A 25,189-nucleotide genomic window follows, 5' to 3' on the forward strand; every position below is an offset into this window, starting at 1 on the left:
AAACAAGTAGAAAAATTATAAGATTTATCTGCCCTTTGACATATGTCCTGGTTGGAAGAAAAATAGCAAAAAAAAAAAAAAAAAAAAAGCCAACTTAGAAAAAAATTACCACTTTCATGCTCTAAATATCAATGAATGATGAATTGGCATAGAATACTCAGTAAAAGATTATGAAAGCAACTATTGGAACCAGAATAGAAACAAAGAGGAGGTGTAACAGTGATTGATAAATTGAAATTTCATGCAGTAACTGAAAATGAAAGTCTGGATTTGACAGACTGATTCTTTTATTTGTAGCCACAGCTGTCACTACTTTAAAGAAGCACAGTTATGAAAAAGGACAGAAAAGATGAAACTTGAGTGGGTACATGCATTTTAATGGTTAACAATAAACAATGTTCTTACATATTAGTGGTCAGATCTTGTGTTTACCTGGAGAAGTGATTATTGAAAAATATGTGGAATTTATGTAATCTACACCTTTCAGAAATAACTGTATACTGTTACAGGTTGAAAAAAGTTCAAGATACTAATATAGCAAATATATGCCTGTGTAAGTATTCAGAAAAAAACTGCATATTGCAAAAGTCGTTTGTATTAAAAATTACACAAAGCCAATAACAATATGAATATAAAAAGTGACACTGCATGAATTTTTTGCATTAAAGAGCTATGTGTGTTTTAAGTCCATCGTTTAATCCACAAGATCACCCTTCAATTCCCTTTAGACAGAAGCATGCTATGAGTTTTAATTTCTATTTAGAATCAGTCCCCAATCCACTACTAGCACAAAGCCCATTTAAGCAGGTATGCGGGTGGCAGCTTCCTCCTCTGCATCAGCTCGGTTTGCGTTAATTTCTGCTAGTGTTCGCCCAAATCGAGCCCATTCATCATTGCGGGGAACAGCGATTTGCTGTTAAAAGAGAAGAAAATGTTTTGTGCATGCTGAAAGAAATTAAGAGATCATCTTACCCACTATCATTTCTGTTTGTTTTCAAATAGTTTTTCCACTAAAAAATAATCACTGGCCTGAATGGCCTTTCTATAATCACTGGGACTATAACAATGACTTACAACATTTACAGGAAAAAAAGAACGGTGTTTGTGAAATGTGTTGTGACAGCGCTAGAAACGACTTCTCTATTATCACCATCAGCACAAGATACAATAATAATGATGCTTTGTAAATATAATACCTACATAGCACTTTATGGATTTTCTTTTGCTAGGCTAACTTCTCTACCCTCTGATGACTAAGCTTTGTAGAGTACAGAGTCACCAGCAAAGGTGGAGGACGTGTAAGCTACATGCCACTAAAAAATGCTGATTCTGTGTGTTTTACTCCTTAGAAGTTTGACAGTTGGATAGTTGGGATTAAAATGTTTGCTAGGAAGGTTGTCTATTGATCATTTATGTGGCATTATTTACCTTAATGAGATCAAGTCTTAGCTGAACTCAACCTCAGTGAAAAGGAATCATAATATGGGAAGTAGTTTAGGGAGGAAAGAGAAGGAAGAAGACACGAGAAGAAAAGGAAATATCCCCAAACACTAACATATGTCGGATTCCTATTCCCTCCCTGCTCTCCTAATTCCTCCTCCTCCTCCTCAATTTTTACTGTGGGTACTTTCCTACCAGTCCTTTCCCTACCATGGCCTTCTCGATGAGAAACTGATATATCTGATAATGATCAAAATAAATTGTGTTTGGTTTGGGGAAGAATGGACATTGAGGAGAAAGGAGATAGAGGTAACCTGGTTTTATTTGTGATTCACAAAATTCAGTGACTCAAATTAGTAAGAAAGACAAGAATAAAATCTAGACCTTTTGACAACCCTGAATATTAGTTTAAATTTTATTTATGAGATTATACTCTTTCCTGAATATAGGAAATATGATACTAATGTAAATCTCTCTTTCTTTCCCTACCAATGTTGTTAAATTCAGATACGGAATAATTATAGACCTGAAAAAAGGAGACAGAACATCTCATTCACTAAATTTTGCCAGCATCGTTCTACCTTTCCAAATTATAGTGCCAACTGTGATGATTTTAAAATCAGTCTCTGGATTCTTAATTCAGTTCACACAATCACCAAATAATAGTGCTAACATTTTGGTTACCACTGAGATAATCAAACAGAAGAAAATTCTGGTTGGACCACTGCCTGGTCTTATTGAATCCAATAACAAAGCAAAAGAACATCTCTGTACATGGCTATCAATGCAGAGACCAGAAAACTTTGCTCCAATTCTTTCTAAATTTTTCTGGTACTGCAGCACATTTCGTTATTAGAAATACAAAACGTTAACAAATTTAAATCTTACTCTATTGGGGAGGTGGGGTGGTGGTGGTGGTGTCACATTATCTATTTTAAAAAGAAAATGCAACTAACTCCAGAATGAGTCAGCTGGGGGGAAACTTCGCTCTGGTCAGTCTGTTTAGTCTTCACAATCACATACAGTTTGTAAAGAGCACAAACCACCACCATGATGCCAGAATCACATTCACAGAGCCTTTTTGCTGTAATGCCTGAAAGCCAAGTACTTGTGTTATTATAAAGAATGAACCACATACCTCTCCCACGTCATATATAACTATCTGTCCTTCAGAATCGCCTACAGCAATCTCTCTCCCAGAATGTGTCCATCTCACACGATTAAGAGCAGGATTACCCTCCACAGAAATGCTTGCAGTCGGCACCTGAATTCATTTAAAATACAGTGCATTGTTAAAAGTTTCATCAGGATTTCAATAAACATGTAAAACAGTATAAGTCTTCTTTCCTCTAGTCTGGCTATATTTTTGGGAAACAAGCATTAAAATAGATATAGAATTTTTCCAGCATTTGTTTCTGTCAACACATACTAGTTTTATAAATGAAATTATAACCAATCCTTGAGAGTAGTTTGAGAAAATTATTTAAACCTTTATACAGAAAATTTTTCTATAACCTAAACCGTGATTTTAAAGGAAATTTCTTCCTTCATGATCAAAGAATTGTTTTCCCCCCTCTTTTCAAACTTCTTAAAAGTAGTAAGACAATTTAAAAATACATAATCAAAATTCCTTTTAGGAAAACCATGGTCTAATTCTAAACTACAAGTGTGCCTTCTGTGGTTTGCATCTCCATTACCCATAACCCTCAGTTTCTATAAACTACAATCCCAGGCTTCCAGTGGTATTCCATCTTGTTCCACAGAGGGGTCAATGAATTAACTAAAGCAACAGGGTAGGCTGCTATCATGAAAAATGACACCAAGACAGTGACAATCAATGGGAATAACAAAACTTCTTCCCTTCTAACCAATCTGAATGAAGCAGATCATAACTACTAACTCCTATTCTATCTATACGTGACAAAGAGGGATTTCTTCATCACACAATGAAAAATGCTTGATTTCCTCAAAATCTTCCTGTATAAAAATAGTACTTAAAACAGCAATCTAATGTCAAACAAAACGCAGTATTTATAGTTTTCTTCCCAAGAGCTTGATGTTTAAATAAACAAAATTAGTGTTACTTGTCTAAATTTGGTTGTACTGTATAATACAAATGACCTATGTTTTAAAATGATTCCGAAAATTTATCTCCAAAGCTATCTGGTTAAAGATACTAAGAATATAAGGTTAAGAAACTTGAAAGTAAATAATTCAAAATACCAGTCAAGTTGCTTTATTTTTTTGGGCTTCAGCTTTCTTATCTTAAGAAAAAAAAGAAGGAAAAAAGAGGGGTCGGGACTTGATCACTTCTAAGGTGCTGTCCAGGCCTGAATCTGGGATGCTATGATATAATTACAAGCAGTGGTTTACACTCCTCTGTGAATGAAAAATGTTCCTAACTTTCATAATACAGGAAGTGTTTGATAAGCCATAATGTACTCAATAAGTGGATTATCATCATCATCATGAACAACTCCTTACATTATTAGACACTATTAGAATCCTCAAGTTATTCTCCCCTTGCCTATGAATAACTCCCTGGCTCTGGGGAAGCAAAAACAATTAAAACTTAAAGGCCCAGAAGCTGAATCACTGGTCATAGACAGGAGTCCTCAGAAAATAGGTGAGAACACGCAGGAGACTGGGATATGTACAGATAGTACAAAAAGCTCTGCTCTTGGTGGCAATGCTAACTTTTGGTGCTAATATTACAACATCATTTCATTACTGTACAGTAATACAGAATCTTAAGAAAATTATAGGGGCACCTAGGTGGCACAGTGAAGAGAGCTCTGGCTTTGGAGTCAGGAGGACCCAAGTTCAAATCTGTCCTCAGACACTTGACATTTACTAGCTGTGTGACCCTGCGCAAATCACTTAACCCCGATTGCCTCACCAAAAAGAAAAAAAAAATTATAAGCTTATCTTCAGCTGGTATATTGCATATGGCTATAATTTGAGAGGAAAAAAGAAAAGGAAATCACATTTATAGTTAGATTTCATGGCAAATTCTAGCATATAAGTTACGAGTTTGGGTGATTTTTCTATTTATTTCGGGATAAAAAATAGTAATATTTTCAATTACTTATGAAAGAGACATTAAAACATTTTCCCTCCTAGTCAAATACAAGTAAGGCCTAGCCAGTAGTCTATGAACAATGCACAATTCTAACGGAAAAGCTAACAGTCACTTTAGAAACTCAGAATTTAGGTTAACATATACCAACTATCGGCAACTATCAAACTTCTATGTTTCGAGTATAAAGTACCCCAGTTGCCTTGTGAATGGAGACTTTGCCAGGGCATTAGAGACATGATAGTGTTTTTGAGAAATAAAAGGAAATTCCCCAGTGTTTTTGGCAAACATTACTCCTCCTCTCAGTTCTTCACAGCAGGCTCTTTTTTATTTAGTGTACGAAGCTTATTTGGCTTCTTTGTGATGAAACTACAATCACATAGCCCCTTTTACATTCCTTGGGATAAAGGGAATTTCACAAATTATTCAATAAATCTCCAATTTTCTGTTTTCCAGTGCAATTTTTGTCATTTTGTTGCTCACCTCTGTATCATTGTTGAGATTCCACAGATCCAGTCTCCCCATGCCATCCACACAGGCAAACAGGGCAGGGTGGGTGGGCGACCACATCACATCATAAACATAATCTGAATTGTCTTCAAATGAGTACAAAGGTTTGTTATTCTGAAACGGAAAAGTTCATTTTAGCACATGCGAAAATGTTTCAGTCAAGAAATAGTTAAAATATTTTATATCATCAAAAATAATAGCAAAAAAATACTATCCTTATGGCTTAGGCTGCCATGATATTAACTGTGGCTATGGATTAAGATTACTATGGATTACTTTAAAAAAATCTCCTATTTGCTTCCACTAAAGTCCTTCTGATAACCTCATCACAGGGAAGAGGTTTCTCTGGATTCCTGATGGCTGTGCCAGTCAAGCAGAGGCCCTGGCCAGCCCTACCAAGTTGGGGAGAATTTGAGTTTGGGCCTGTGATGGCCAATGTCTGCTGTCTAGAGACCAGAGTAGCTAAGTTCACAGAAGTTCATCATCAGGAGATCGACCACAGGGTAATGAATCTTTAGGACATAGTTTTCCAAATTTCTTTTTGCTCTCTTCTTATATTTTTAGTATTTCATTAGTGATCTTTTTTTTTCTGCATCATTCTCATTATCTACCAATTTCCCTCTTCCTCCCAGTATAAGCCTAGCCCTTTTTTGCAACCAAAGTGTATTTAAGCTAAACAAATTGGTATATTGGCTATATCTATAAATGGATGTCTCTTTTTATACCTCTAATCATCACTTCTCTGCCCCAAGGTAGGAAGCAAGCTACATCATCAGTTTTTCTGGAATTCTGACTGGTCACTACACTGATCAGAGCTCTAAAGTCTCTCAAAGTTGTTTTACAAAACAGGTTTTTGGGAGGGGACAAGAGAGTAGGGGGATGATAGAGAGGAGGGCAGATTGGGAAAGGGGGTAATCAGATACTTCTGAGGAGGGACAGGGTCAAAAGAAAGAATAGAATAAATAGGGGGCAGGATAGGATTAAGGGAAATAGAGTTAGTTTTTCACAGCAGGTCTACTATGGAAGTGTTTTGCATAACTGCACATATATAACCTATATTTAGTTGCTTGTCTTTTCAATGAGGGTGGGTGGGTAGGGAGGAAGGGAGAAAATTTGGAACCCAAAGTTTTAAAAACATGTTTAAAAAAAATGTTTTCACATGCAACTGGGAAATAAATATAGGAAATGGGGTACAGAAATCTATCCTGCCCTATAGGAAAACAGAAGGTGAAGGGGATAAGAGAAGGCGAAGAGAGATAGAAGGGAAGGCAGACTAAGGGAAGGGGTATTCAGAATGCATGTCATCTTGGGGTGGGAGAAGGGGAGATGGGGTAAAAATTTGGAACTCAAAATCTTGTGGAAGTAAATGTTGACAACTAAAAATAAATAAATTTATTAATAAAAATTATATTTACTTCTTAAAAAAAACAGGTTTTCTCAGGTTTGTCAGACTCCATCATATTCATATTTTTTTATTTTTACTGCATAATAATATTCCACTACTTTTATCTCATGATCATTCCACTATATCACATGCAACTTTTGGGGATAAATTAAGATTTCACTAATAACTTAGAGATAGCTTTGGGAGAATAAGAATAAAATGAGATATAGCATAGCTAGAGTGGAAAGAGCAATGGACTAAGGAATCAGGACACCTGGATTTTACTTCTACAATTGCCACTTATTCTCTAAACCTGGACAGGTAGCTTAATCCTCCAGGGCTCAGTTTCTTCATTTATAAAATGAGGGGAATTGAACTAAATGATCTCAAAGGTCCTTTCTGACCCAATAACATTCATTTCAACAAATATGTTCAGGATTAGCTGGAGTATTTACTAAATATCTTCCACATGTTCGGTATTATAGTAAATAAAATGGAGAATACTGAAATATGAGACATTGTTTCTGCCTTCAGGTAACTTATAATTTAGGTGACTGACAAGATTAACATGTTAAACAGCAGTGAACAATTTGAGGCTAAATGATAAAATGGCAACCGGGGTGGGGTGGGCTGACATGACTGTAAGTATTATAAATTCAGAGGAGTTAATGAGACCTATGAGTCAGAACAGTGTATGGGAGCTAAGAGAGTTAAAAAAAAAAAATCAACTGCCTAAATATAGGAAGAAGTAGCTAGATGAAAGTCCATATGAAAAAAAATATATGGTGTGGTTGGAGAACTGTAAGCTCAATAAGCCAATAGTATGATGTGGTAGCCAGCTGGTTTAATATGGGTATTAATTCCAAAACACTGGAGGTGACAATACCAGATACTATCTGGAGTACTGCATTTAGTTCTGGGGGCCACATTTTAGGAAGGACATTGACAAACAGAGATTCTAGAGGGCAAATAGGATGGTAAGGACTGTGCACCATGTCATATGAGCATCAGCTGAAGGAATCAGAGTTGTTTAACCTGGAGAGGACATGACGTAAAAGGAGACATGATAGATGTCTTTACATATCTGAAGGACTATGACATAAAAGAAGGAATAAACTTGTTATGCCTAACCCCGGACAGCAGAAGTAGGATCACTTTGGTTTCATGGACCTTGAACAAATCATTTAACCTCGCTAGCCTTCATCTGTAAAATGAAGGTTATTGGACTAAATGATTTCCAAGGAAACAAATTCATGCACATAGAAGGCATTTAAATTTCCTTTCAGGGAAGCACAAAAGAATGCTAGACTTGAAATAAGGAGAGGCTTGGTTTGAATCCAGTCCAATGACACGAACTATCTATGTGACCATGGCAAGTCACAACTTCTATGTCTCTAGTTCTTCTTCTATAAATACGTGGATAATAATTCCTGTTACCTCCCTCACGATGTTCTTTTGAGGAATAAATGAGATAATGCCTGTAAAGTACTCCATAAAACATAAAGTACCATATGAATGTTGGTTATTATTATTATTATCATTATTATTATTATTTTTGGTGAGGGCAATTGGGGTTAAGTTATTTGCCCAGAGTCACACAGCTAGCGAATGTTATGTGTCTGAGTCCAGGTTTGAACTCAGGTCCTCCTGATTCCAGGGCCGGCGCTCTATCCACTGCGCCACCTACCTGCCCCTTGAATGTTAGTTACTATTAATTGAATAAATCTATGATTTTCTGAGTTGTCAGGAAAGATTGCATTGCTGGTAGTCCTTAAAGAGAGAAATACAGGACGAGAAAAATTGAACAATTATACCTGTATTTTTAAGTAGTATACTCAAAGGGGAAGTTAGGTGGCAGTTCTAAAGAAATGCAAAGACAATATCCCTGTGAGTTCGATCCCTAAGCAGCTGACTCTGGCATGTCCATTTACACCCCCTATTTCCCTCCTATGCTCAAGTCCCACATCACCAAAGGTCTGCTGGACTCTGGTCACTCCAAAGCATCTCAAACTCAGCATGTTCAAAATGAAGGCCAAATCTCTCTAAATCCATTCCTCATTTGAACTTATTTCTGTCAAGTGCTACATCATCCTTCCAGCCACCAAAATTTGCAATCATGGAGTCCTCTTCAATTCCTCACTCTCACTCATTCCCCATAGCCAACACCTCTCACATCCATACCTTTTCTCTACTCTCATGGCCGATGCCTTAGTTCAGGCCCTCATTGATAAGTTGCCTAGACTAGTACAATAGTCTCTTACTTGGATCCCTAGCCTCCAGTCTCTGTCCTCTCAATCTATCCTCCAGATGATTTTCAAATTTATACTTCTGAAATGCAAGCCTGTGCAGGGGAATTCTCTGTTTCAGAAGCTCCTGTGGCTCTGTTACCTTCAGGATAAAATACAAACTCCTCTGTTAGACATTTAAAGAATGTCTTTCTAGAATGATTTCACAATAATTCCACCCCCTACTCTTCAAACATGCACTTGATATTCTGGCCAAACTGGAGCAGTTGTTGCTTCCTATATGTGACTCTCCATCTTCTACATGGGTACCTCTGAACAGACTGCTGCGCATGCACAGAATGCTCCCCCTTTCTCACCTCTTAGAATCTCTATCTCCCCTTATGGCACATCTCTTCCACCCTACAGTCCCACTGGCCTGACTGGTGACTGACCTTCCCAGACTGCTGTTTAAGGAAAGCCCTAGCTACATGTCTCCCTTCACTTACCACTCTCTCATCATGTCTTGTCCCACTATGCCACCACACAAATGCCTTTACCTCTTCTGCCCCGCCCCTTTCCACTGCTGGAACCATGATCTACCATCAAATCAACTCTGCTATTGTTCCTAGATAGAGTGTGTCAATCTGCTCCCCAGAGGACTCACTCACCCATGGGTATTGTAACTTACATAAGAACATAGCTCCTTGAAGACAGGGCTGTCTTTGCTTTGGTAATCATATCCCAAGAGCTTAGCCCAGGGCTTGACAAATGGTTTTTCATTCATTCAAGTGCAACCTATAGAAGCCCTTCCTGAATACCCTTCTTTCATAAGCTATTAGTGTTCTTAGCATTTCTCAGAAATTACTTTAAATTTATGTTGTACATATTTCGCATTTATTTACTTGTGCACGTGTTCCTACCCAATAGCTTGTAAGGTCCTTGATGGCAAAAGTTATTTCCTTTTTGGAATCCCCAGTGTCTAACATCTTACCTGGCATATAGTAAATGCTTGATAAAGGCTCAGTGAATTGGTAGTTTAGTCTTACTTCCGTCAAACATTAGATAAGGCTCTCTGATCCTACTCGTCTAACTCTGACATAATTTGCTTTGAGAAAGGTATCCAGATGAGGTGTTCTGTTTGTTTGTTTTTAATATGAAAGGGGTCACAAGAGACATGAGAGACTGTGGACACTGCCAAACAAGAAATTCTGAGAACCAATATTCTAACCAGTTAACGAGTATCAAAAAAAATGTCAGACCAGTCAAGTTTAAGATAGATCTTTCAACTGAAGGTTTTATTCAGACAGAAATGTCTCATACATACACTAAAGATTTCTTTTCCCAAAATGTTCACTGTATTTTAATGGCAACATGCAATGAGCACAATTAGGGCAGAGCTTTCAAGTAATCACCATTTTACTTGCAGAATGTTTTTTTTCTAAGAAGCTCTTATTCTCACAACAATTTACAATCTCCAGTATTCTCTGGTTCCTAGCTTCCAAGTTCAGTATTTAATGGGAACTGGGAATAGAGCTTCTTCAGAAAGACTCATCTTTAGAAAGCCTAGATCCACCTATCAGAGATAATGTCTTGGTCTTCAAACTTTAATTGAAGGACCAATTTTTGGCCCAAACGAACTGGATTTTTGCTACTTATTTGCATTATTGAAAATACCTAAGTAACTGTGCTAGGACAAAGAAGTAATGAAAACAGCTAGATGATCTAGGACTCTGTGCAACTGCCTTATAGATTTCCTGACTAGGCAGAGATTAAAGGCTGGCTACACAAGCAGAACTACTTTAGACCAAATTAGACACAGAGCCAAATTGAGATTTCCAGGGATTATAGAAGACTTGGAGAAAGAAGAAGCAGAAAAAGAAAAAAGGGTGTGTGGGAAGAGTGAGGGAGTGCAGGAAATCTTGTTCTGATGCTGGGGCTATGCCAGACTTTAGGGGGAAAAAGTTTCAACAGAACAGGATGTCTAGTACTCCCAGTTTCTCCAAGCTTAAATCTGAATACAGAAAACTGTCTCTTAAAAGAAGAGGGGTTGAATGAAATTATGTCCTCACTGCTAGAGGACATATAAAATATTCAATGTTTGTTAAATGCACAAAGTTGAAAATACCAGTTATGAAAGTCTGGCATGAAACTAGCATGATGTTCTGTTTTTAAAAAGCAGATCATTAACAAACTATTCCTCCTTGTTAAGGAGGATGGAAATTGATATTATTAGGTTAAATATGAGAAAGCATAATTAATTACATGATCAAAATAATAAACTCTGGAATTAAATTGGGGCTCAGGATTTAAATATTTACTCACAAGGTTTATCCTCAGGGCATTTTTTAGAAGAGATAAAGTTGTCATTCACACATATATAATATTCTCCTCCTCTTGTGCAAAGCAGAATTGGTACATTAATGTGTAAATGCACATATTTTCTGGAGTAAATATGAAGATATATGAGATCATACTTGATTCCACTCCTTGGGCTACACTGACACAGGAGGGTGGTATGTGACGGGGGTGGTCCTTAGGAATGGAGTGTAATTATTAAAACACAAGAGTTATGCAGAATATTAAGCTGGGCCTGTGAACCAGCAGCATTTACAATCTTTAACATATCATGAGTGACCCTTTTCATATTTAAAAAAAACAAAACCAAAAACAGAACAGTTTGCTTGTATACCTTTAAGAGAGAAAGCATGGTATAATCAAATAAGTAAAAAGCCCTGTATATAGCTTGATGAAAGAGATATGTGTGAAGACTCTCTTTGTAATAAGAGTAAATGGAAAAAGGGATATGAAGAAATAACATAAAAAAGCAGCAGACATTTCTGTCTGTCTTTCAGTGCTGGCTACACATCTTTGCAAGGTCCAGGTCTAGAGAACTACAGGAACCATGACTAAATCTCAGAGTCAGAAGTTCCACTGGAGGTCCTTACAGAGGAATTCTCTTTACACCAGCCCTCACAAATGTTCGCTGAATGGGAGAATTCCTTTCTGGCCTAGTCAACTAGAAGAAAGTAGTCTTGTCGCCCTGCCTATAGAGGAAACAGTTCCACACAGGGAAAAAAGAGAGTTGGGCAGTGACCTCAGGCAGCTGGGGTCTTACACCTCAGAAGCAGAAGGCTGAAATATTCTTGAAGGTATGCTTCCTGCTTAAAGTAATGGACCAATCAGATATTTCCAACCTCAGAATTGATGCTGTTGAAGACTGGGAAAATTGGAGGTCTCAAATTGATGACCAATAAACAGACAGTGAAGACATACAAAGCCACTGATTTTTGGACGTCAACCAATTCATCCAAGAAGCTGAATTAAAAGGAGGAGATGGCCTTGGAAAACACATTAATTTCTATGGTAGTTAAGGCCAAACCTGAACATATTATTGTAACTCAAGATTTCTAAACTAATTTCTGAAATTAGACTAAAAGAGTCAGTAAAGAGCAACAGAGTTTCATGGAATGTTTCACCTCTAGTGCTTGTTTTGTGAGGAAGAAAAAAAGGCAGATCTAAGCGCAGCCACATGGCACAGGGGCTAGCCACAAGCTAGAGCCAGGCTGGGCCTAGAGTCAGGAAGACCTGAGTTCAAATCCATCCTGAGACATTTACTTGCTCTGTGATCCTGAGCAAGTCACTTAACCTTTGCCTGCCTCAGCGTCTTCAATTGTAAAATGAGGATAATAGCACCTATCTCTCAGGGTTGTTGTGAGGATCAAATGAGCACAGGTACTTGTAGATACCTGTCATACAGTAGGCCCTTAATAATTCTTTCTTCCCTCACCCCTCCTTCTTTCCTTTCTCTCTGATCCTTCCACAAAAAGACAGCACCTTTGGAGAGACCTAAGCTCATATCTCAGCTCTAATGTTTATTACGTGTGTAACCTGGTTAAATTACTTTACTGTACTTTACCCTCAGTTTCTTCATCTGTAAATCAGTACTCGGCACCACCTATCTCAAAGGGTTGTTGTAAAAAAAGTAATTTTTAAATTGTAAACTATTAGGTTCATGAAGAAAGGAAGACAAAAGTGAATCTAGAACCAACCTTTGCTTATTTTAGCCATTTAGGATGGAAAACTCTCTAAAATATCTTAGCATTCTCTGCCCCTTTGAACAATTCAGTCTTTTCTTGACGATTCACAATCTTCATTATAAATAACGATTACCGTTCTCAGTTTTAAAACACGATGCAGATGTACACACTTCAGGGATCTTCCTATTTTGTTCTTCACTGGCAGGTGGTACTTCCTATTACTATGTTAACTGTCCCAACAGTCCATATCCTTTCTAATTTGAGGATTCTAATATGCTATGGGTTATGAAATTAGATAAAGAAACTTGTTAAGAATTGTGTACAAAACAAAAGCAAAGAGGTTCTGACAAACAGCAAAGGTCTTTTCTATGCAGCAAAGCATAGGGCTTGAGTGTGAGGCTTTGGGACATCTCCAATGGTCACCAGAAACTAGATGTCTGGATAAGTGGGGTATTACTGGATTTGCTCAGCATATTATGAAGAAAAGAAAATGCAAACTATATAACATATAACATAGGATTATGTTCTACCTTAATCTAATCTGATTTAACAAATGAATATTTCCAAACAATCTGAGTTTAACTTTCCTATGTGGCTTATATTAGAGCACCACCTTGTGTCAAAACTTTGAGAAAATGACCAGAAAACATTTTAGGTACCTTGGTTGTCCAAAGTTTCACTGTCCAGTCAAATGAGGAAGTGACAAAAAGATGAGAGAAGTCGACAGCTCCGACTGCTGCATGGCAGTGGATACCAGTTATTGGTCCTTGGTGTCCTTCAAACATCTCACTGATTCCAGCTTTGCTGTTTTACAAAACAAAAGCAATCAGGTTTGTCTCTTTGAAGCCAGATTCTCTATAAACAGACAGTATACATACATTTAAATATCAAGCTCCGTCAAAATTTTTCGAAACTTATTGTGGGCATGACACATTGAAATAATTCTAGGAAAAGGGCAACATTACTGATATTGGATGTTATCCTGTCCAGATTTATTCTAAAGCTGAAAGTAAAATTTGGAATCACAAACATTCAAGTACTGACAACATACCCCCAGTAGTCCAATACTTGAACTGATGGAACAGTGAAAGGCAAAGAAATGCTACACAGAAGAGATATAATTTTGGCTACTTTTAAACCTAAGAGCTTTGAAGTGAGGGTGATCTGTGTTTGAGATGAAACCTAGATACTCTATTTTATTTAAGGAAGAAATTGATAAGGCAGAGCTAGACAATTTCAAAACAGATGGAACAGTAGGAGAAATACTAGTCAATTGAAGATGTGTGCGTGATGTTACTGTACAATTATCAGGAGGACTAGGATAAAGTTCAAATTCAAATGAACATTGACTGAAATGCAACTGGTAACTTTTACCTTTCTATGTACATCTGAAAGGTCAGTTCTAGGAATGACAGCTATAGCATTTATGTTTAGGAAATGCTGAACAGCAAAATAAAATCTCCAATCTATTACCAACATACAGGAGAAAACAATCCATCATTTTCCTTTTGGTGTGAAAGTTTCCATTTTGTAAGTTTGAAAATAATGCAGTTTTTCCACCCACAGTAAGCAGTTCCATGCAAATGCTACTAAAAAGGGGGTGTAGTTAGTTTAAACATGGTTATAAGGGAGAATCTCTGTCAGCATTACAATTTTAAAATAAACAATAATTCCAAAGTTTCTAATCACCTGCCATGGCGACACGCTGTGTATACAGAGCCTTCTTCACTTCCAACAACAAAGTTGTTGACATCTCCAACAGGGAAGGACATAGAAGTGACAGCTACAGCTTTGGACTGCTTATGAACCAATTCCATGCTATCCTGCAGAAAAAAATATGTGGAACTATTTAGACAACCAATAACTGTTACTTAAAAAAAGATTTTTCTGATCTTCATTGCTCTTTCAAAACCATTCTATTCCCATTTTAATCCTATCTTTGCCTAAAGTACTTTTGCGGGTCACTGCAAAATGAGGTCACTGAAATTGAATATCATGAATTTGTATGAAAAATATAAGTTATGAAGTTTTTTTTTTAATTATACCTTTTCATATAGCTATAAATAACTAGTTAGACAGTTTTAGGCTGTCACAAGTGAACTCTACCTGTGGATGGGAAAGCATGTCCAAACTCCATGAGCAAATTTTTCCATCAGTGGAGATGCTAATCAAATTGTGAGCATTTTGAGTTCCAACTACATTCACACAATACACAGGGTGCTAAAAGGGACATAAAGCAAAAAGAGTTTAAAAGGGTTATTTTGTAAACAAAACCTCAAACTTTCTAACTAAGGTTCAACTATTTGCATTCTTCTTTAGACCAAACCATCCTAATATATTTCTAAAGCATCTTTAATATGAACAGCTTTGCTGTTTTTTAAATCGCTACACTTAAGAAAGAATACTGTCTTGGAAGAAAAAAGGGCTTCTAGTAAAAATGTATTTTCCATAGTACAGAATGAAATATGGCTGCTGAATGCTGATGACTCTGTACATCAAAGCATGCTTATTCTAGAAGACCCTGATAAACACTACTAGGCACTTAATAACTAAGGAGTGAGGAATCTTGTATAAGATGTTTTATTTCCCTACCGTGTGTGCAGCAGCTGAAAGTGGGGTTCTCTGGACCGGGGTTCTCTTATTGCTTCGATTATCCCACAACACAATCTGGCCTGAATATGTACCACCAACAACCAGATTTGGATGAAATTTTGCAAAGGTAGCCGACATTACAGCTGACTACAAATAAAAAAAGGTGAGAATGTTACATTTAAGACTTAAAAGGGGAAAAAAAATCTAATGGTTTACAGAAATAAACTAATCCTTTCCACTACAAATGAACATTTTCTTTGTTTTTCGGTTAAAATATTTCTAATTAAGTCAATTTAATGACTCATTTCATTACAATAGTTCACATTTTTATTTCATATGGAAAAGTTTTTGCTTTTCTCTTTAGAATTTTCTTGGCTAAGAGAATGCTGCTGAGAAAAGGGAACTAAATATAACATTTTACATAAATATAATGAAGTAATTTCTGAAGTAAAAAATATTTCACATCATTATAGTATCAAATTATAAGATAATTAGCCCCACACTTTGTCTTGACAGTAATCGGACAGGATCAGATTATATGCTAGTATTGATTCAGTTAAGTAATCTTTCAGAATTATGACATTATGAAAAGACTTTGTCTTATTGCAAACAGAAAAGGTTTGCAAATTTTACCTTTCTACTAAATTCATTTTTAAAATCTGCATCTGTTTCCTACTCTGAACATATGTTTCTACTTAAAACTATCTAGTTCCAACTCCTCAGGCCATATACAAGTAACTTAGTGGGCCAACAGACTAACTGTATATTCAGTAAAACCGTTCATGAGAAATTTCCCTTGGTAAAGGCATTTTATAAAAGCTTTCTTTTCATATAGATCAATTAGAATAAAGGAAAAAACAACATCAAAGGACAGTGTAGGTGTGATTAAACAATATGAAAAATGTCACAAATGCTACAAAGGGAAGACTATTTTGAACTAATTCTTAATTTTCAGTCAACATCTGTTTGCAAACACATGTGGTTTGGTAAATGCCAACCTAATGAAATCACCATGTTGACAAGAAAAAAGAAAAAGGGCATTTGTAAATTCATCAATGGAGGTTCAACATGTGGGATGACAGTTTCTCACATCCTACCTGGCAGTGAAACACATACTCTGGGGTAGTTTTTTTGTATTTCATATTCCACACAAGGGCCACCCCATCAGGCTCATGAGGAGCATCTTCATTGTTGTTATAGGAGGCCACGAGCAATTCTGGGTACTGGTCACAAGAAATCAGAGAAACTAACATCAATGAAAATGGTTTTACGTTCCGACTACTTTAGTTTTCACTACCAAATCAATTTAAAACTAAAAATGTCTGTTCCCTTTCCTCAGAAAGTACTACTTTTATGGTCAAATGCAGTATCCCACTACATTTATGCTTATAAGTTTAAATTCTGTTTTTATGTTAAAACTGTATTTTATTCAAACATACATTATGTATTGTACTGTCTTATGTTCTACTAAAATCTGTACAACTGGGATTCAGTTAGCTTTTACCCTGGATTATTCCCCCAAAGGATTAAAGTTTTCAGTCTCTTCTTCCAAAGTCCAGAAAATGAGATGAACTTTGTCTGAGAATTATTTTAATAAATGTTTATTAATAAATCATCAATGGTCTCTTCTGCCCTCTAATAATAATAGCCTAATTGGTACAAAATGAAACATGATTTAATTATTAAATATCATTTTTGTTCCATTTTACCTGAGATGACCAATCCAGACAACTAACAACACGATGTTTGGACCAACGTTCATCAAAAAACTGCCTGTTTAAGGACAGTTTAGCACCTGCTTGAATTTCTCTGGAATTAAAAAAAAACAAACAAACAAACAAACCCCAAAACATAAAGGATAAGACTTTTTTATATTAGACTTTTTCATCTATAATAATTCAACTCTTATCATGCCACAGGTCTTAGTAACTAAATATTACCCTTCTTTATCTTCCAAATCTCTCCCACTGTAGTCAAAGAAGATGTTAATCTGCTCAGAAAGAGCTCTTTCTACAATTCTTGTGGAATGATCAAAGAAACTTAGAAACTCTTCAGAGTGCAGGATCTGTTGTTTTTCCTCTTCAGTGAGCTCATGAGGGGGGACTGGAAAACAAATATTTCTTTCTTGCAGATTTATTTATATCTGATAAATCACTGATAAACCAACTCTTTCTCATTAAATTACCATTTTTAACAGGCCCACATAATACCTTTTGTTGTACAATAACATTGTTCTCTTATGTAAATATATGAACAAAAGCAAATCCCAATGAAATGTATTCAATTTAAAAAGTGAAATTAAGACATTAAAAAAAAGCATTTGTACCTTCTTCTTCATCATCTTTCTTTAAAGTTTTCTCTTCTTCAGGTTCAATGGGTGGTTTGGGGGTTACAACATCATCATCTTCTTCTTCATCTGAAAAAATAAAACCATTGCGAAACCAGAATGAAAAAAAAAACAAAACCCTGTACAAAGCAATGTTCTTCACAAATTATCATATTAATGCAAAAATAAATCATTTTAAAGATGAAGCAAGATGTGCTGATTTCTAAAAATTTGTCTTTAAAAATAACAAAATTTTGGTTTCTAATTCCATCTCTAAAAGTAAAGAGTGTTAATGTGATCCTATTTTGGATAGATTTTAGTATATGAGCATATAGTATGTTGACAGTCATACTAAATTCTATAGCCGTGTAAAGCATTCCTAATATAAAGTTCTGAAATCTTAGAGGCATTTATCATTCAACACAGACCAAGATAAAACTACTGTACAGTTTTATGTAACATGCTTATACCTTAATGTGCGGAATATAGAACATCAAATGTCTGAAATAACCTACAGAGTTACTTGCTTACTTGTAATTTAAAACTCCTTAATAACTATTAATAGCTAATAGATCTTCATATGGAATAGGAATGGCCTAGATTATTAAATTAGTAAATTGAGTTGCTATTCTGAAAGGCAGATCTTGTTAAAGCTCATAGTAATGTGACCACATTCTATTTTCTGTTATTATTATTATTAACATAATTTCCATCACAATCATCATCTTATTTGGCAATAACAGTTTTAAAAGAAAATGTTTTCTCTTAATTTCAATAAAGAATATGCAACAACGATGTAGCCTAATGATAAGTAAGGTTGATATGACTTTTGTATTCCATATGTCCTCTCAAATCCTGAAAACAAAAAAATTACATCAAATTACTTATTTAAAATGTTATAAAATATACAGCGCCTATTTTGTCTTCCTCTGCATCCTAGAATGGATCTGTGGGAAGAACACATTCAAGTTTATTGGTTAAACAGATTTCTCATCTGTCTTTAAGGGGATGGCAGCAGGAGTCTGCAGCATGCTTCATCTCAAGTAATGAGACTATTCAACAAGGGGATTCTCCTTGTTAGCCACAGTCATCTCCCTGACCCATGTTCAAAGTTATCTAACACACATACACACACAACGTACACAAAGAGTGGTCAAGGGATGGGAACCAGCTGCCAAGCCATGGTCCCAGCAGCCAGGCCAGCTGACTAGATAGCAACAACCAGATGGTACTGCTGGGATTGTGTCTTTCTGCTATGAGGTGGCAATGGGATGGCATAACATTTTTCTGCCTGACTGCTTCCAATCATGTCTTTCCCCAATGGCAAGCCTGTGCAATTACCAACACTCCAGGAGGTCTACAGACAAGCCTTTACCCTGCAAACAAAATACAGCTTGTAGGCCATACCAGCTGCCAAACCACACACATAGTGTTAGGTTTAGAGAGCTCTGAAAATCTTTCTAACTCTATAGTATAGGCAATAAAAATATAACAGTATCTGTAGGAAAGAAAGCTTTAAATGACACTGCATAATGCACACAATGATACAACCTCCAACTTAATCAAAATGATAATGACGTATGCCAATCCTATATTACTTGAAATTGAGCGATTTTTACGTTCTGACAAGTTTACAGAACTAGGATAAATGGCATGAATGATTTCAATATATGCTCCTACTTTTGAACCAAATGGTGAAGGTTAAAATTTTTCCTTTCAAGGGCCTCAATCAGCCACAAAGGAAAACAGTAATCACTGTCTTTTCAGCCAGCCCAACCGCATTTGTCAGCCCTTTCTCCGTCAATGCAGCCAGAGCAATCAACCTGCCAAACATTCAGAATGGAAAAACAATCTGAAAATACAGGGTATAATGCACCTGCCAGTGAAAATGGCCATTTCAAGAAAAGCTAGTGATCTCAGTGACCCTGCTGAGGAGGCGGTGGTGCAAAGGGGAAAGAACGCGTAAAAGAATTCTTAGTGATCTCCACTCTCTTGCACATTGACACTTCCTTACAAAGCATGCCAATTACAGCTTTTGTGCTACTTAAAAAATGAAAGCTTTTTTGGGCAAAATAATCACACAGAGAAACAGAAAGACACTACTCCTTTTTAGATGAATTCTCATGTACAACGGACTATTAATCTGAAAACAGTATAACCGGTAGCAGCTCTACACTACAACTGTTCAAATATAAAGCTGATATCTAGTCTTTACAGGTCAAAGTAATAAAAATTATTTAATTCCATTTAATGTAAAAGATGACATTAGACTACCAAAGCAAATATTTTAAAATTAAAAATTTAACATGTAGAAATTCAGATTTCTCACTGCTTCATATGATTATTAATCGCTACTCTAATCAATTCTGCATTTAATCTGAATTCAAAGTTAAGTTCTAAATTCAAAAGGTAAGGGTTTTTGCCATCCTGAACCAGTCATTCCTTAACATAATGAATTATACACAGGAGCCTCCCATCCTCATCCCTTTCTCCTCCCCCAACTTTATTGTATTACACTGCTTCTAAGTACCATTTTCAATGACAGATGTCATATTCCTATCATAATGCATGTGGTCAGCACTTTAGTGCTAAGTGACCTCATAATCTACATATTTTAGAGAAAAGATCTTGTAGAAGATCTTCTCTCTCTTTCAACATTTAAAATGTAAATGGAATATATTATGCAGTGATCTGTATCCCTCCATATATGACACTCTCAATACCAAATGTCCCTACGTATTATTGTTTGCATCTGATGATAGTATAGCAGCTATTTAAATATACGTCCTCCAGATTTTAGTTTTAGAATGACTATGTTTTAGAATTTATTTAGTTTTAGAATGATCTCCAGTTTAAAAAACTGCTGATTTAAAGCTACTATCAGCACTAAAATTTAGGTCTCAAATATTAATTTACAAAAATTAAGAAAAATAGGGAAAAGTTATTTTATTTGCCATAAGCAAAAGAAAAGCCATGAACTTAACAGTTATAAAACAGATTAAGTAACAGTATCCATGTAAAGATTAAATTTACTGAAGTATCCAATCTCACTAACTTGATACAATTCTTCAAAAAGAAGAATCTCAACATAAAGCTATTGAAAATAATATACTTCCTTCATCATATCCTAATGTTCTGGACATTAAGTGTTTATTACTTTCTCAATTAATATACAAATATATATATATTATTAAAGACATTCTATGCTAGTCTTTGCTGTACTAGAACATATTTAAAACTTGAAAATACTACACAGGAGTAGGAAGACTGAAAAATGGGACTGCCATGTCACATCAATTTATTGATGAATATTCATTACAATATGCTAAGTGGTTAACTCCATGCTTTTTCTGACAGGGGATCTAAGGTTATAAACTGAGCAGTAAAGAGTGCACAAAAGTAGCAGTTACTTTTAAAATGACAAATCTCTTGTCAATGAATGCTAAAACTAGGTTTAATGAACCACTGAAATTTTACTTTGAGTTAACATCAAAATTGTGATGTATTTTGGTGAGATGGAAAGAAAAGCTATGCTGTAAATTAAGCCATTATCTAGCAATAACACTATAGTGAAGTTCCAGTTGTCTGAGTAATCTGTTGCTACAGAGTAGGTTAATCAAAGTTAAATCATCTGTGAAATGGGTGGCTTTTGTTAAGCTGAAGGTGTCTTCAGATCAAGTTTTCCCATCTGTATTTTACTGTACATTCAAGGCATTTTCTAATAATATCCTAAAGCTATACATACATATCTGCCATAAAATTATTTCAAAATACCTTTGTAATACACATTAAATTAAATAACATTTAATAATAAAATATTCTCTTTAAAAAGCCCACAACACATCTTGATTCTGAATATCTATCCCTAATCAAATATTAAATTGATTCATTCATTAAATATTTCTAATTCTATGATTTATTGAATATCTTCTCTGTTGCAATACTGCAAGTCTCCAAAGTTGAATGAATAATTGTGCATATGTATACTCTGCTCTATATGAATATATCATATTCTCTAGCTTTGTTGGGCACATGTACCTTACTTCAAGATAATGCAAAACAACCTAATAACATGCAAGAGATTAAATGCAATTATTTACATTACAAAAAGGATTTACTACAGTGTTTCCTTAAATAGCACATTTCTATGGTACCTTTAAGATGTGATTCAATTTAGAAAAATTGATTTATGTAATTTCTGTGAATACATCTAGTACATAAAATGAGGCACATAAGTACCAGGGAAGGAGCAAATAGTCCCTTACCATGAAAATGTTTTTTTCAGTTTTTAAATCATTTTACTTTTTACCTTTAAAAAACAAACAAACAAGTTTTTAATACAAATAGAGAATTGATTTTCCATTAGTATTTATGAAGACAGCATTTCTTTTCTGTACCGTTTTCATTTGGGAGGAATGTCATTTTCCACTTGCCTGATAATTTCCCCTTTCCATACCTCATTCTGTCAAAGGAAAAACGAATATAACAGGATCCCTTTACCTTCTAACAATGAAATTAAGCTAGTATAACTTGAGACACACACAACAGAACCAATTTCATTTGTTATCAATAATCTATTGACACATCCAACCCTCTAAGGTCACATGGTCTTTTTAAATGATTTTGTTCCTCAACAACAACAAAAAAAACAATCAATGACTGACTTTTCCACTAAGAAACAGCCCATTATTTATGTTCTGATGGCAGAGCTACTTTTCTAACAATACCATAATGATGTCTTTAATGATTCTATTTCTTTTACTTAAGTTATAACAGCTTATGAATTTGATCCTTATCCCTCTCCCCATAAAAATTCAAATTTTTCACTTTGGCTGCTAACCATTTATACCCAACCAGTGATATGTAAAATCTTTATATCTTCTCAAATTAATTCATTTTGTCATAACCAAAGTTCCCATCTATTCAGATTAATGCTTTAATCAAGCATAATGCTCAATGATACCATGTTTCATTATATTCTTTGCAGATTCTTTAAGAAATGAAACGTTTTGATTTACTGTTATTAATATGCACTTGAATAACAATAAAAGAGTTTTTGGACAACATATCATGTAGAAGACCATTCAAATGAGAATCAGGAAATACAGATCACCTGGCAAGCAAAGCCTATGATGTAATGGAAAGCACTTTGGATCTGCAATCAGAAGCCCTAGATTTGAATTTCAAGGCTTCCATTTGGACACTTGGTGACCTTGGGCATATCAATGTACCTGAAATTCAATTATTTCAAGTGAAAAAAGAAGAACAATACCTGCTATACTTACCTTCCAAAGTGGTTGTGAGCATCAAATGAGAATGTATTACTAAGTACATTGTAAACATAAAACATCACATAAATGTGAGTTGTAATTCCCATTATCGTAACCTTGTCCTTACTGAGGAATAAAAGAACAAGAGCTGTGTACTACCTAATTCCCAAAGTCAAAAAATGTATTTGAGAAAATCAAACTTCCAGATCAATTAGAACCAATATCAATATTCAATCTCAAACCAAAACCCAAATCAATTTTGTGATAAACACTGTCAAATTGGTAGAGAAGGATTCCAATTAAAAAAAGCAATTTTCAAAATGGTCACAAGAACTTTAACAAAAGTAAAAGAAACCCAGTAAGTAACCTAACTTTTCCAGTAGTGTATCCACTGGCAACCACTGCTAAAGGGTGGAGAGTACACAGCTCCATGTTCCTACAATGAAGCTCTTTACCTGCAGTGAGTGAAATTGACTGAGATCACATGATCCCAGTCAATTTCACTCACAGCAGGTGTTTCAAGTGAAGCACCTCAGTGCAGAAACAGCACTACCAACTTACAGAGTAAACTTGGTTGGAAGAAAGAAAGAAGATGGCCAAAGGGGGAAAATAAGGAAAAAGGACAGACAAAAGAAAATTACCTTTTTTAAACAAGGGGGGCAGAGGAAGGGAGAGAAGTAGATCTACATAAAAAATTCTGAAAGGAAGATAGACAATGGGTTAGGGCTAACAACATTTTTGTGTCGATATTATTTTTGCACTGATTATCAAGGCTCCCCCCAAGTTTAGACCGACGACTTTAATTCACTGTCTCTTACACTCAAATGGAGATTTGGGCAATTTTGTTTCATGGTGAGTCTTGAAAATTTGTTATAGCTCTTAAATGGGAACCAACCAGGATAAGTTTGAGAACCACTGTATTAAAGCAATGGCTAAGCACCATTATAGTTAAGTCTAAAGTGTTTCCATTATAAAAACCCTAATTTCAGGGTTTCTCTCTTCCCCTTTTCCCCCAAGCCCCACAAATTATGCCATGAAACTTAATGTAAGAGCCCTGGACATGGAAGTAATTTTCTTTCTACATCATTTGATAACACTCTCTTTATTTCCATAGTTTAAGAATAGCCCAGGGATCATTCTACTCCAATTATGCACCTCAACCCTGTCATAGAGGAAGGACCACCCCTGCTGAAAAGAGGGTAATTTAGTGTACCACACATAGTAGGCACTCAATAAGTACTTGTTGAGTGTTTGTGGCCCCTCTGAAATTTGCAACATGATGTAATAAACTGAGCACTGGATCTGGAACCAGAAAACTTGGTTTCAAATCTCAGCTTCCTCATCTGTAAAACAAAGGGTTTGAAATAGATGATCTCTGCACTCCTTTCCAATTCTAAAATCCCACGAACATATAAGCTTACTAATAAATGCACCCACAAGAACCCATGAAGAGCAATTACAAAGTTGGTTGTGATAAGGCAGAAACACTTATGAAAAAATAGCTTAAGTTCACCAATTTCACCTTTCACTAGTCAGGCTATGGTGACTTCTATTCTCTACTTCGCTTAAAAATTTTGTGTGTGTGTGTGTGTGTGTGTGTAATGTTTCTGGATTCAAGAAACACCTACATGTAAAATTAACTTGCTTTATTTACTTTTTATCTCTTCTCTAAAACCTATACAACATTTTACAGTTCTATGCACATTATCTCATGAGCTTGACAACACTTTGATGATGTGTTGTCACAACACTTTTAAGGCAGGGGCAGTTATTATTTTCCTTTTACCAATAAGAAAAGTGAGAATCAAAAATATTAATTTACTTGTTGAAATTGAGACTAGAATGCATATTTGTTCAAATCCAACTTATAATGATGTATTAAAAAGAACCTGATAAGCTCAGCTGAAATAAGATTATAGTTGTTAAAAATTAAAATGACTGCTGCCTTTTAAAAATAGCCTGTTTTCCTTTTATTTCAGTCACTGAAAAATTCCGAAGAAAAAAAAAAACCACCTCACTATAATAGTATGACATCATTAAAAAAATCATAGAATCTCAAAATGGGAAGGAACCTCAGAGACCATTTTGTATAGGCCATACTACAACAATAATACCCTCTATAACTTCCCTGAAAGTGTTATCTAGCCTCTACCTGAAGACCTCTAGTAATGGGATACTCATTACCTAAGGGCTCATCATTCTCTTTTTGATTCTTAGGAAATTTTTCCATATATCAAGACATCGTTCATAATTCTGCCCTCTGGGGCCAAATAAAAACAAATCTAATCTCTCTTCCACAGTATGGCCCTTTAATTACTTAAAGACA

The 25,189-nt window shown here is 35.4% G+C and overlaps 1 protein-coding gene across 3 annotated transcripts in view; it reads right to left on the reverse strand.

Moving 5' to 3' along the window:
- Positions 1-269: 269 nt before the first annotated feature.
- The window catches only part of DYNC1I2 (dynein cytoplasmic 1 intermediate chain 2), a 63,389-nt gene continuing 38,469 nt past the window's right edge, over positions 270-25,189 (reverse strand). For all 3 annotated transcript variants that reach the window (XM_027865871.1, XM_027865869.1, XM_027865870.1), the window contains exons 6-16: positions 17,594-17,683; positions 17,208-17,370; positions 16,977-17,076; positions 16,365-16,490; positions 15,268-15,414; positions 14,782-14,895; positions 14,365-14,498; positions 13,335-13,479; positions 5,003-5,143; positions 2,579-2,704; positions 270-913 (exon numbers count right to left, since the gene is read on the reverse strand). In XM_027865871.1, coding sequence (XP_027721672.1) covers positions 800-913; positions 2,579-2,704; positions 5,003-5,143; positions 13,335-13,479; positions 14,365-14,498; positions 14,782-14,895; positions 15,268-15,414; positions 16,365-16,490; positions 16,977-17,076; positions 17,208-17,370; positions 17,594-17,683 — 1,400 coding nt within the window. In that variant the 3' untranslated portion in view covers positions 270-799. The remainder of the gene's footprint in view (positions 914-2,578; positions 2,705-5,002; positions 5,144-13,334; positions 13,480-14,364; positions 14,499-14,781; positions 14,896-15,267; positions 15,415-16,364; positions 16,491-16,976; positions 17,077-17,207; positions 17,371-17,593; positions 17,684-25,189) is intronic.

Source organism: Vombatus ursinus, unplaced genomic scaffold, assembly GCF_900497805.2.
Source record: "Vombatus ursinus unplaced genomic scaffold, bare-nosed wombat genome assembly UNPS02014779.1, whole genome shotgun sequence".
Classification (NCBI taxonomy): domain Eukaryota; kingdom Metazoa; phylum Chordata; class Mammalia; order Diprotodontia; family Vombatidae; genus Vombatus; species Vombatus ursinus.